General features: G+C 36.6%; 3 protein-coding genes across 5 annotated transcripts in view; 1 reads left to right on the top strand and 2 right to left on the bottom strand.

Annotated features, from left to right (window-relative positions):
* Positions 1–67: 67 nt before the first annotated feature.
* On the bottom strand, positions 68–4,741 carry LOC117321516 (tyrosinase-like protein 1). The gene is given in 5 exon segments (XM_033875943.1): positions 68–760; positions 763–1,704; positions 2,082–2,203; positions 2,552–2,914; positions 4,660–4,741. Coding segments are annotated over 5 exon segments (1,974 nt in total). The 5' UTR covers positions 4,675–4,741; the 3' UTR covers positions 68–228.
* A 1,532-nt stretch (positions 4,742–6,273) lies between these two features.
* LOC117342065 (keratin-associated protein 4-7-like) lies at positions 6,274–6,714 on the top strand. The gene has a single exon (XM_033904042.1). The coding sequence runs from the start codon at positions 6,274–6,276 to the stop codon at positions 6,712–6,714; it is 441 nt and encodes a 146-aa protein (XP_033759933.1).
* A 1,904-nt stretch (positions 6,715–8,618) lies between these two features.
* The window catches only part of LOC117321515 (macrophage mannose receptor 1-like), a 29,976-nt gene continuing 24,164 nt past the window's right edge, over positions 8,619–14,430 (bottom strand). The window contains exons 37-42 of one of the 3 annotated variants that reach the window (XM_033875941.1): positions 14,074–14,242; positions 13,636–13,650; positions 11,868–12,155; positions 11,496–11,672; positions 10,612–10,887; positions 8,619–9,514 (exon numbers count right to left, since the gene is read on the bottom strand). In XM_033875941.1, coding sequence (XP_033731832.1) covers positions 9,267–9,514; positions 10,612–10,887; positions 11,496–11,672; positions 11,868–12,155; positions 13,636–13,650; positions 14,074–14,242 — 1,173 coding nt within the window. In that variant the 3' untranslated portion in view covers positions 8,619–9,266. Of the gene's footprint in view, positions 9,515–10,611; positions 10,888–11,495; positions 11,673–11,867; positions 13,651–14,073; positions 14,243–14,430 lie in introns of those variants that run through there. The other 2 variants (XM_033875940.1, XM_033875942.1) reach the window with 2 other exon arrangements.

Raw genomic sequence — 14,430 nt, 5'->3', positions numbered from 1 at the left:
ATCATTCGGTATATATTTACTCTATCTTTTAGTAAATTAACATTCAAAGATAATAATCACCCATGTCCTTGGTGCATATATTACAGTTCACCTTGATTTTAATGTCGAGCAATTACACCTAACAGTATAGCAACACGGACAACAAAGGCGTTTTCCTATTATTTGAAATGGTTTCACCAATCCCAATGAATCAGTACACTGAAAGTTCAATTATAGCGAAATTTAATGTCAGGTAGTTGTAAACTTCCCTGGATTCCCCGAGGAGGAGTCACATAAAAAGCTAAGGTGGACAGAAGTGTCTGTTGACATTGGGCTAATGTTTTTATCCTGATCGAACTTCCATACTTTAAGCATTGCATCTGCCACGGTAGACGCATACATATCATTATCTTTGGGTCTTATGCGCATGTGCCCGGTACATGGGGTGTAGTCGGGGGAATCTTTTAGTCTGCACATAGGCCTGCACATTCGTCCGCACTCGTCATGTGCAGTTGCCATAAAATCTACGTGTTTGTGGCCAGGACTTTTTATTGCCACATATGCGTAGCCTGATGAGAACGGAAGGCGTTCGTCGGTCAGCACATGCTCAACAGAATGACCGTCATAGCTCAGACCATCTATACGGACATACACTTTCAAAGCTCCACTTCGAGACCGCATACAATGCTCATATTCTACAGCACTATGTTGAGGAAGGAAAGACGACAGATTTTTGGAGTTCGACGTTGCATATATATCATCATTCCACATTAAATGACCCTTAGTTATTGGGTGAGAGTTATAGATACGATGCCCCGATTTACATTGATAACCTTCACTGGCATAAACGCCCACAGATCGGTGCTAGCTTTACCATTAATTTCGAATGTATTTTGTACAGTGGGTTTTCCGTATAACATGTCCTCAGCTGGTATATCCATGGCCTCCAAATCTTCTTCTTGTAGTGTGTTTCGTTGATGTTCTACACCGAAAGCATTTCCTTTATTTCCCTGTGGTGAAAGAGACGAAGTTTGTGTAGCTATGCTGGATTTGGATGCTCGCTCTCGATTGCTATTTTGAGCTTTTGAAACGCACACTCCCCGAACGCATTTCAACCAAATAGAATTGCCACAGTCGGGACATTTCGGAGACAACTGGTATGTATAAATATCTCTAGTCCAGTGGTTAGAATATCCATCACGGTTACGATAGCCTGTGAAACCCTCCATGTGTGCATTCGGACGGTGTGCATGAACTCCGTAATCTTTCGGGTAGTCAGATGACGGGTCGATGTTTCGTTTGATCTGACGCTGTTGGAATCGCCACCAGATGTAATCAATGAAGCAGTGTATCAGGAAGAACAATGGGTCTCTGGTGGCCGTGTTCATAAAACCTACATTTCCACCGACCCAAGAATGGATGGAGTTGTGATGTAACTCAATGTTATATTGGTCACTTGCAGTAGGCTCTGTGATTCTGTGTGTACGTCGACGGGAAAGAATCTGGTTCATGACCCCCTTGCTCATCAGATCACCATTTAATCCAACATTTCTCACTATTCCCCATCTTTTAAGGAAGCCATTGACTACATCTCCGTCACCATTTCCGGCAAATCGATATGAAAATATCATAGATTTCGATGGATCATTCATCTCGTAGTCCAGAGTACAGTCCCAGTATGGTAAGGTGACATTGGCGTCTACCTCACGTAACGCCTGTTCTAGTCTGTAATATATCAAAACAGAACACATGTATCTCACCTGTGTTTGATGAAGTTCTCTAAGATCAAGCAAATTAAGGAATTGGGGAGATAACTAAAGATGGTTTATCTGTACTATGTCTTGTTGTTTAAAGGAGTATGTTACTTTTAAAAAGGTAAGTATAACATACATGTATGTCAATCTATCATTTTAGTTTGCTCTGTAGTATCATATGCTACATACAATTATTAAGTATATATCAGCCATGGATAGTATAACACAAACCACTTTATGCAGTACGAAATATTGGTTTGCTCTCTCGTTTTCCACATAAATTACAGGTAAGTATAAATTATACCGATAATACTATATCTTATCCCAGTAGTATCATGTGTTACTTACAGGTAAATGTAAACTCGGTGCCAACCCAGGAAGTTAGGTCCGCCATGTACCGAATGAAGAACGTTTTTGCCTTTATGTATGTCAGCCAGAGTATCATATACACTAGTACGTGTGTTTGGTATCTGGAAATGTAAGCATAAAGAAGTTAATTAATTAATTCGTAAGGTAAATTGCTATCAACGGAACGGTCATTTATATCAAAGTTACAGTTAATAAAAGCAACATAATACAACGCGAAAGAATAAACTTTAGTAATTTTGTATTTAAAAGAATGGAAACTTTATATATTCTACGACCATTGTGAAACAAGTTATATCAACCTATATCAATCACGCTTGTTGGTCCGGATGGCAGCGCGAGGGTCTTAGTGTGGGAGGATAGGAGTATGTTTTTAGTATATACATGTATCTTATTAAACATATGTTGCTTCTATAAAATCCTTACTGTTAGTAAATTATAGGAATGCTTACTCTTTCTTTTAACTTTTTCATTGCATCATGGAACCTTTTACGCTCCATCCGAGACAACATCCGGTACTCTTTCCGGACCCGAAGGGGTTCCGTCGCTCGTTTCCTTCTGTTATGTTCATCAGCTCCCTGTGTTAAAAGCTTCTGTATGACTTGGTACGTGATCTTGTCGCGGGGAGCATCCCAACTTCGTCGGCCCGATACCCATAAGAATTGGTTTATACAGTACGTACTTATTAGTTCCCCGGCAACATCACTATCCGTATTGTTCGTATACTTTCCAAAACATTTAAACAGTTTCTCCGGGACGGGTAGTTCCTCAATGGGCGTTATGAATGGCAGAGCTGCGAGGAGTAGGACAAATTCCTGTAATTCATAAATGATGTTAGATATGAAATAAATGGATGCATTTGCACAAATGTTTCGAAACCAGAAACACCCCTTACCCTATTAGTTCAATTTAATAGTTCTGATAAGGTTAATCGTGCAGGGGATATTTATTTACCGTCTTCATTCACTGACCATGGTTTTAAGATATACTTCACTATTTCATGTCTCCAGATGATTTTTAATCATAATGGTTTTAATCTGCTGGTGGAGCATATATCCCAGTGATTCTTCCATATCGTTTTGTTTAAGAGAAGTTTAACACCATAAATAAGATAGTCTACTTCACACAAGTTAATAATTCATTTTAAAAAGAAAAAAAAGTAATAGATAAGTATACAGCGTATCATGTAAACCTATCATTTATCGGCTTTGTTCTTTAATGTATGATTCATGTTTTATGTCCTGAAAACGAGGTATGTTACTAATGTAAGGAACAACATTAGCAAGGAGTGTACCAAACACACAACACACAAGACCAAATGAATCAAAATGCACAGAGCAGCTGTTTCCTTCTGTAAGTCCATATGGACTCGTTGTGGATGCTAAAAGTCGAACGTGTTGATATTTAGCGAATGACAGGGAAAACTAAAAAAATAAAAAGTGAAAGAAAAAGCCAAAATCTGCAGGGAAAATTGCAACAGTCCCACGAAGAAAAAAATCATTACTTGATTTCAAAAGAACGTGAATAACATATTTGTATTCTGAACTGTGTTACTACTAATAGAATATAAGACTGAGACAAACCTCGGAAAAAAGTATCCTTACGGTTTCATTTTAATTTTCGTAATATTACTTGCAGTTGTAATATTTTGGTTGATTTGGATTCCATGAATGTTAAGAAATGAATCGCTCTTTCGTTTTATAAACACATTATATTGCATCACTACTAATGGGAGCTGTTATTAATTACATGTATGTATTTCCGGTTCTGAGGATCTAAAACAGAGACTACATATTGGTATCTAAACAAGAAGATAAACTAAAGAACATCACCAATTAGCAACGTGATAAAGGTAGTTGTTGTTGGTTTAGTTTTGTGTGTGCTTTTTAACTTCATAAATAACTTAATTCAGCATGGAATCTTTATATTTTCGATTGATACAACTTTGAAAGTGCAGTTTAAAAACCGCATAACACATTTATCAAAACCGCACATAATATTACTTATTGTATTTTTAAAACTTCTGTTAACTTTACTTAAAAGTGTTACAAATAAATTTAATTAAAACAATTGATTTAGGTATTTTCAAGATTCTAAAAGTTTTGTGATAGTTCTAAATTAAATAATTTAGCTTATAGTAGGTATGTTTACTAGAAAGTTTTGTCTTTGTTTAACTTACAATATCTGAAGAAAAGGAGAAAAAAAGAAAAGAAAATATACTTGCATGCGCTTGTAAAACCCTTTCTTGACGCAAATACTTATTGTTCTGATTTCAGATTATGAAAATATATGAATAGTATCCTAGAAAGTTGCTGAAACAAATTTCAAAGGACTACGACCACAGAAACACATGAAATTAACGATTAACGCTGACCTGTTACATTAGTCTCTAGTGTATAACCCGTATGTACAGCGTGCTAGAGCAGGGTATTCAATTTTGCCAAATATTTGTTGTAATAATCCACTTTATTATTCGACGAAATACAAATGTTTGATATAGTTCACGGTACTAAAACAAAAGTTATATAGTTATTGAAAACTTCACAGGAGATTCCCTTACCTTTAGATACTCCATTATGTTTATCACGTCAGTGATATGAAATTAAAGTTCCAGTTTAAAGAAGCTACAAGTTGGGCTGCCTGGTAATGTCTAACTAATACTTACCGGTCACTCCCTCGTCTGTGTTGTACGATACAATGATGTCAGTGTTACGCTAATTTCTTTAATTGAATGCACATGCCTCCGGTGTTTTGGTATTGTACGGGTATGTCGCAGTAATGGAATTATTCGTTCATTTAATATGACTTCAAAGTAAATATAGTGTATATGATTTCTTACTTCACCTATTATATCTCTGGACGTATACAGTCTTTCTAGTTTAATTGAGTAATACACATTGTATTACTACTATACGAAGTGTTGTTACTGTTGAACACATCCTACAACTCTTGTTTACACCGTCAGACAGTGGCCACCAATATCATAATAGATACATGCCCCAGGCAAATGTATCATACACCTGAAATACACTAATTTTGACTTAAATTTATTTGCCATGTTTCCATTGATTTTCCCCCAGAGAAAATGTTGTGCCCTTATGACAATATAATGGTTAATTCTATCATATTAAAACATTACTCAGTAAAACGGTAATATGCATTCATATAATTGGAACACTTTGTTTTGATGCTTTTGTTGCAGGTTGATTTTTCGTTGTAACACTGGACTCTGTTAAATTATTAGTTAATGACCACATATCAAGAAGATATATGAAAACAAGCACATGTCTTTAAAGTAAAATGAACATCACAGTATCCCCAAAGATGCCGTTAACTTACCGTTAGAGTAAGTTCCATCTGCTCGGATCTATTCTGATACCAGAGTAAATAATTATTTAAATCAGCAATGTTCAGGTCTTTTGAGATACCCCTAGTAAGTTTGCCGCGAACAAAGTGACAGGTTCATAACTTTATAAAAAAAATCTTGTTCAACATTTCTCATGTGCTCAAGCCTCTGTGTGTGCGCAAAGTAATCTAAGCCATCATACCAACTTCGTTAAAAGATGATGTGTATAAAGAAGGTGTGTACAATGGGAGAGTGTATACATGAGGAGTGTACAATGGGGAGTTTACAAATTCGGATGGCACAAAGAAGGAGTTTTCAAATGAGTAGTTTACAAATGAAGAGTGTACAAATGAGGAGTTTACAAAAGAGGAGTGTACAAATGAGGAGTGTACAAAGGAGGAATGTACAAAGGAGGTGTGTATAAAGGAGGAATGTACAAAGGAGGAGTGTACGAAGGAAGAGTGTACAAATGAGGAGTGTACAAAGGAGGAGTGTACAAAGGAGGAGTGTACAAAGGAGGAGTGAACAAAGGAGGAGTGTACAAAGGAGGAGTGTACGAAGGAAGAGTGTACAAAGGAGGAGTGTACAAAGGAGTAGTGTACAAATGAGGAGTGTACAAAGGAGGAGTGCACAAAGGAGGAGTTTACTAATGAGGAGTGTACAAATGAGGAGTGTACGAAGGAGAAGTGAACAAAGGAGGATGGAATAAAGGAGGAGTGTACAAATTAGGAGTGAACAAAGGAGGAGTGTGCAATGTAGGCGTGTATAAAGGAGGAGTTTGCAAAGGAGGAGTGTGCAAAAGAGGAGGATACAAAAGAGGAGGGTACAATGGAGGAGTGTACAAATGAGGAGTGTACAAAGGAGGAATGTACAAAGGAGGAGGGTACAATGGAGGAGTGTACAAAGGAGGAGTGTACAAAGGAGGAGTGTGCAAAGGAGGAGTGTACAAAAGAGGAGGGTACAAAGGAGGAGTGTACAAAGGAGGAGTGTACAAAGGAGGAGTGTACAAAGGAGGAGTGTACAAAGGAGGAGTGTACAAAGGAGGAATGTACAAAGGAGGAGGGTACAATGGAGGAGTGTACAAAGGAGGAGTGTACAAAGGAGGAGTGTGCAAAGGAGGAGTGTACAAAGGAGGAGTGTGCAAAGGAGGAGTGTACAAAGGAGGAGTGTACAAAGGAGGAGTGTACAAAGGAGGAGTGTGCAAAGGAGGAGTGTGCAAAAGACACTCAAAAGACCAGCATGTTTGATTGTGAATTTAGCAATAGATAAACTGGATAAACATCGTCCTCCTAGGACTTGTCAGTGTAATCTTTCTACGACTCGTCAGTGAGATTTAGAGGCATAATACACCTGTTTTGTCCTCCTAAGATAGTTGTATTGTCATCCAAGGACTCGTAAGCAGTGTTAGGGATAGCATAAAACTGTTCTGTTTCGTCCTTCTAGGACTCGTCAGTGATTTATGGACTTCATACGTCTGTTTCGTCCTTCTAACATTCGTTAGTGGTGTTATTGACTGCATACAGCTGTTTTGTCTTCCTAGGACAGGAAACTAAAATTGGTAAATTACAGGAAGGAAATCGAAAATTACCCAAACTAATGTTAAATGTAGAAGGTGCGATGTATTTATACCGGGTTTAACCTAATAATTGTGTTGGTTCTAAACAAATGCAGAGGTAGATGTATTATCTCCCGATTCGCGGAATCTTGAGTTCCTTTTATGGTGGTTTATAACTCTGTCTTGTTTTGACGTTTTATTGAGAAACACAAGGATGATAATTGCTTTACCACAATTAACTAGGGTGAAAACGACCAGTTCGGGACTTCTGTAGAATCGAATGTTGTTTTCTGCTGAGGCTATAGCGAAGAGAAAAAAACCCCGAGTAATACTTATTTTTCATTTTTCATCTAACTCTTTCTGCACATTGCATTCTACTGTTCGTACCCTTGACATCCGTACTCATATGACCCTGGCAGTTCAAGGCCACTTAACACTAATAAATAAACATATCTATCTGCCACCATAAACTATATGGTATTGTCGATGATGTTATACAGCTAACTCATGCCTTGTTGTCAAACAGTCAAAATTCTTTACCTCCAGTGTTTGGAGCCTGCTGAATTTACAGATGCCGCAGACCTCGGAAAGAGTGTTGATTGTTGATTGAAATTAAGGGCTTCAAACGACTGTTTTGTAACCTGAATAATCGATAATAATCAGATATAGGCCATTTAAAGATCAGATCCTGAAGACCCTCGTCTGATATAACCTCAAATTGTTCTGAAGCAGACATCGGCAATCGCGATAAGAAAGACGTTTATCTTAATAATTTGAATGCTAGGGCATGTTCGGATGTTCAACGACGGCCAACAATCAAAAGTGTTGACTGGTTTGTTGCGATTTTCATGGGAACCAGTCGAAAATACTTGATTTATATTTATAAGTAGAGTAATACTTGAATTATATTCAAAAAGAGAGCAATACTTGAATTATATCTATAAAGAGACTAAAACTTGATTTCTATTGATAAAGAGAGTAATACCTGATTTCTATTGATAAAGAGAGTAATACCTGATTTATATTGATAAAGAGAGTAAAACTTGATTTATATTTATAAGTAGAGTAATACTTGATTTATATTGATAAAGAGAGTAAAACTTGATTTCTATTGATAAAGAGAGTAAAACTTGATTTCTATTGATAAAGAGAGGCAGATAACAATAAAAATGTCTACTGTACACAACTCAAACTTCGTCATAAAAAGAACAACAGTTTTGGTCTGATTAAGTAGTAAATTAATCGAGAAATGTAACCTTTATTATACTGCTTAAAAATCTAATGTTTAAAAACTTCAATGCGGACATGTGCTATCAAAAAATATACTATGGCAAACTTTCAAGCTTACAGTTTCAAACATACAATATGTACTGTCGGAACTATGCAGTGCCAGACGTACAATATGTACTGTCGGGACTATGCAGTGCCAGACGTACAATATGTACTGTCGGGACTATGCAGTGCCAGACGTACAGTATGTACTGTCGGGACTATGCAGTGCCAGACGTACAGTATGTACTGTATCAATTTCAATCAATAGGCTGTCCAGTGTTTCTTTCCTAGACTTCAAATATGTCTTATGGTACATATATATAAAAACCGAAAGTGAACTAGTTTATAAGTTTTAACAAGTTTTATTGTCATGAATATTATTGGGAATGGCATAAACAAAGAGAGACGTTGAGAACCACACTTTCGTATAAATAAAACAAACAATTTACATATCTAACAAGACACAACATGGACACGCTATACATCGGGAAGGACCATACGCCAAAATCGGACAGCCTCACACATCAGTCACAAAGACGGATCCTTGCATACCGGGAAATATTTGATGAGATATTCCATCACGAATATCGTTTCTTACAGTGTATGGTTAAACAAATTAAAAAAAAATGTATTCGATTGTCATGTACAGTTTGTAAATACTGAGTACAGAATATCAACACTTTGTCTGTATGATGGTGTCTCACATACTGAGTGTACATCTATCACACTGACACATCCGACAGAGATGACTGAAAATATGTTTTGGTTTGGGTGAAATATTTTGTTCCAAAAATACCACGTCATTCTCCTCACAGTTCCAATGCTAGGCAAGCCCTGTCTGCTTGACTTTGTATAGTAAAATGTCATCATTGTCATCGATTAACACAACCATAATGTAAATGTGTATTCAAATTGGAAGAGGAAACGAAACTTTTGACAGGATAACTGAAGGTCTAACAATATGTGACGTTATGGTCACGCTAAAATCGATTGTTCACGCGTCCTCCTCCTCCCCTGGGAGACCGGAAGAGAATCCATTCGTTCTGGTTGGGTCTATGTGTACGGACTGTTCCGATTTGGAATACAAAGCGTTATCGAAACCTAGATTTTGGTCCTCGTTCAAGCCCTTTGGGCCGCCGTTGCGTCGTTTTATAAAGATGGCGGCAACAGCAACCCCTCCTAAGACAACCATTACTCCAATGATAATTCCTGCTACTGCACCACCCGATATATCCTTGTTAGCTGAAGTATAGACACAACATTGATGATTCAATACGAAAAAATAAAATAAATAAATATTGTTCTGAAGATTCACGAAAATCTAGCTGATAAAGATAAGAAGGCTACAGAGTCGACTAGAAGTATGACATAATACAGTCTACTTATACTAACAGAAGTGTATAAACCTCTACTATATATCAAAGATATGCATATATGTATATAGATATATAGGATTATACAGGAAACAATATAGATGATTGTGCAATAAATACTGGAAATCTTAGGCTAACTATAGATTAAAGAAAATGAAAAAAAACAACAACAAAAAACAACAACAAACACCAAACAAACAAACAAAAGAAAACAAAACTATCATGGTGTAAATAAAATTCAACGTAGACGTACAGATGTACCTCAGCAATATGACAATAGTATTATCTGTACCGAGTATACCATATATCTTACCTGTATTAGAGTACAGATTTACCTCAGCAGTATGACAGTAGTATTATCTGTACCGAGTACACTATATATCTTACCTGTATTAGAGTACAGATTCACCTCAGTAGTATGGCAGTAGTATAATCTGTACCGAGTACACTATATATCTTACCTGTATTAGAGTACAGATTTACCTCAGCAGTATGACAGTAGTATAATCTGTACCGAGTACACTATATATCTTACCTGTATTAGAGTACAGATTTACCTCAGCAATATGACAGTAGTATAATCTGTACCGAGTACACTATATATCTTACCTGTATTAGAGTACAGATTTACCTCAGTAGTATGGCAGTAGTATTATCTGTACCGAGTACACCATATATCTTACCTGTATTAGAGTACAGATTTACCTCAGCAGTATGACAGTAGTATAATCTGTACCGAGTACACTATATATCTTACCTGTATTAGAGTACAGATTTACCTCAGCAGTATGACAGTAGTATAATATGTACCGAGTACGCTCGATAATCTTACCTGTATTAGAGTACAGATTTACCTCAGCAGTATGACAGTAGTATAATATGTACCGAGTACGCTCGATAATCTTACCTGTATTAGACATACAGATGTACTCACCAGTATGACAGTAGTTTAACCTGTAATGTTACCTGTATTAGACGATGAACGTTGTTGCTGTGAGTGTCCGCCATGGACCGGTCTGTATGTCACCCTACTCGGCTTGGTCGGGGATTTGGAAGGGTTTCCTGATGGAGTACTCCGAAGATTGATTGGGTTAACAGGGGTCTGTGGGTTAAATTGCGTAAAGTGTACAGGACCCGATGTTACAGGCCCTGGTGTTACTGGAGCTGGTGTCACTGGAGCTGGCGTCACTGGAGCTGGCGTAACTGGCGCCGCACTAGGTGCAAATGCAGCCGTTGGAACAACTGAGTCAAAGAGAAAAAGAAGCCAAAATCTCAATTGGTGCCATTTTAATACTGATCCAAATTTCTTTTCTAGGATGTTAAGAGTTAAATGGATTTTATTATGAAGATTTAATTTACTGCAGCAATACAATTGTATCTGGAATAGAAGTAATAAGTTGTAAACGTTAACATTGCAATTCTAACAGGACCACTTATTGATGAAGTTTTAATGGTGTGTAATGTCCATATCCCTCATACCAACATACGAACGAATTTTATCATATAAATGCAGTATATAAGTACACGTAATATTACATAATATCCTCCTGTCCCAATGTAGTATATCTTATGTCTATTACAGTACACCGTTAGGAGGATAGGGAGACAATCGCACATGTAAACTGTCATATCGCTTTCATCAGAATATCACCACTTCATAATGTATCAATGTTACAAACATTTCACTTAACATTATCCCGAAACTGTTAACCATCCAATATACTTATTATGTGTTCATTTTGGCAATTGTTGAATTATATGTATTCATATTGACTGAAGTATATATATAGACAGACAGACAGATAGACAAACAGACAAAAAAAAAAAAAAAAAAAATTACACGAACTTACTTGCACGTGCTTTACATATATATCCCTTGCTGTTGAAGCAGTTATTGTCGTTCCAGCGACCATTTGACTGGTACAGTTCAACACATTCCTCATTATGACTTCCCTTGGCATCAGATGGTTCTCCATCCGCCCAGGCTACGAAACTCACGGCTGTCTGATCTGTCCAGGTGAATCCATCTGTAACCAAAGAAAACGCTGTTTAGAGTTACAGTTTCTAAGACGAAATGTCGTCAAATTCATTTATTTCATACGGAGCTTACATATCTATATATTATATAATTTGGTAGTCAAATTGGATCTTTTTGGCTTTATCTGGACGCCGGAAAAGCTAGATTTTTACTTTCATTTTTGCTGTATGGAACTTTTACTTACCAGATAGCCCCTTATTCATTCCAATCCAAACGTTTTGCAGACCTGCTGATACGGCCGCTGTGTCGTTTGGAAGGGGTTTCATGTTACTGGCCGTTAAGAAAAGGTACTTCTGCTCGTCGGCAGAGTGGATACTGGTCAGTTGCATTCCACGCCTCTGGCAGTTGTACTTGGCCTCGGGCCAGGATACGGTGTGGAATGCCTCTATGAAATAACAGAAGTCTCCATTCCGGAAATATGTCGGATCTGAACAGTGACCCGCTGGAGGTTTGGTTACCGGAGGTGGTGTAGCTGGAAACGGTCATTCATGTATAAGTAGCTTGTTAATGGAAATAACATTAAGTAACATTTCAAGCAAAGTTATACAGTATTAATTGATATATGGATATATCCTCTTCCTTATTATAAGTAAACGAAAATGTATATAATTCAATAGGGTGAGACGAATAAAATGAGGTATTAAACTGTGAATGAATCATGAACAATGTAAGGTGGTATACTTATAGTACATTTCAATGTTATACGATAATGAGACATAAATCAGGAAAAAATGTGAGGGTATATATTGAATAGCAGCTATCATGACAATCACAGAACGTAGACTTATTTCTTGTACAAAAGCGTTTTGGTAAATGATTGGAATAAGGTAGAAAACATGTATATATTTGGGCGGCTTATTTCTTCCTCAACAAGGATTTTATGTTTGATTTATTGTGTTACCTTTGTGAGATTTGTCTTGACTTATCATAGATTGAATTTGTTATCAGGATCAGTTGATGAATTCAACTATACACCGTTGAATATAGAAATGGGCAATAAATTCAAACTCGAAATGGCGGCACATGCCATGTGACCGAACAATATGATAACTTGCCCACAAGTTAACGCGACCGACGAATGCTTTTTATAGAACTTCAACAGCATACTTGTCGATATCTAAACGACGATTGTGTGATGTTTAATGGCAGATCAATTTTACATTTAAATGGTAACTTCTTGTGCATGAAATGATTGAATATATGGTTGATAAATGATTGATAACCAAGCACTGAGGAAATGTGGATAGCGAATATGTCAGGGTAAAAGCGAAATGACAAATTAACTTCGAAAAGAGGAAAATTGCAATTTTAAGCATTTGACTAAATTACAATTGTTAGCATCAAATGTAGAAATATGAATATAAATGTGAAAACAATTTATTTGAAAACTGAAGTCAATGTGTCTTGACGCTTGGACAAAGAAGCAACACCATTACAGTAATCATGGAATATGATATATTTATATATATATAAATGATATAAATGATTGTGATGAACATAATGAAATTACAGATATGAAAAATAAATGAATTGTGAAATGAATCATATTCCATCCTTTTTCCTATTATTAACTTAATTATTTAGAGATGTTTATATATGAAACTATTTCAGGACTAGCGTAAACTTGATGATCACACTTATAAAATCGAAGATGTATAGTGTATTGGTTATAAGCAGTAACAGGTACAATCATGCATTAAAATAACATATATGACTACTATATACCATCACCTCCCATTAAAGCGGAATCTCGTCAATTAAGACACGTCGGTTATCACAATCTTTATAGAATATTTTTCATCGAAAAGTAATGCATTTAACGTTACATTTCGGAACATTCGTTTATCGTAAAATATAACATTATACATTATCATATTAACATTCGTGTCCGAGTTGTGTCCGAATTGGTGACATTCCGCTACATTCTTCAATTACATGTCACTGATACTTACTGGGTACATATTTAACTGTAAATGTAAACATACAGTGAAGGTAGTGGTCAATATATAAGCTGCAGGTAATGTGAATAGTGTAAAATCAACAATAAACAAACAAAATAAGAAAACGCAAAATTAAAAAAGACAACCCTTTTGAACCTTCCGATTGCTCATGACGTCCCGAGCATATCCTCATCGATCTAATATAATTACGTCAGAGATGGATAAATATTCACTTTCCATGACCTAATGTGCTCATGCATCAGTAAACGATATGTTGTAAACAGAGGACACCTCTATCTTGGGCATTAGGAGGTTAATAAACTGGTTACATAGGCGTTAGCTATTCCAATGATGGCTTTGAGGACTTAAAGGAAGGCAAAGAAAAGCAATGCATGACTCGTTTGTTTTGCGTGTACAGTTGTATATCAGCTGGCGAATAAGACCCATTACCGGAGTTGATTTCACAGACGTAAGCCATGGACGTTGTACAGGTGGTATCATTCCACATTCCCCCCGTTACAGCAACGCATCCCTCCCCAGTCCCCCGGGTTGGTTCGCCCGATCCCCAGTTGGTGTAGTAGACGGGCCAGTTCTGCGTCCAGGAGTAAGTGTCAGATGACTTTAAAACAAACAAAAACCAAAATGTTATAATTTCAACAATATCCATAGCTATGTCAATATTGCCCTACAACGTTTCGCATAATCCTAACAACAATGGATGCATCTTACTGTTTGTATATATGACATGTATTATACTTTTGTATATATGATAGATAGAATTTCCCTTTTATCAGGTTTAGTGCAAAG

The sequence above is a fragment of the Pecten maximus genome, chromosome 2, assembly GCF_902652985.1.
Source record: "Pecten maximus chromosome 2, xPecMax1.1, whole genome shotgun sequence".
Classification (NCBI taxonomy): domain Eukaryota; kingdom Metazoa; phylum Mollusca; class Bivalvia; order Pectinida; family Pectinidae; genus Pecten; species Pecten maximus.
This window is presented reverse-complemented; position numbering and strand designations above follow the sequence as displayed.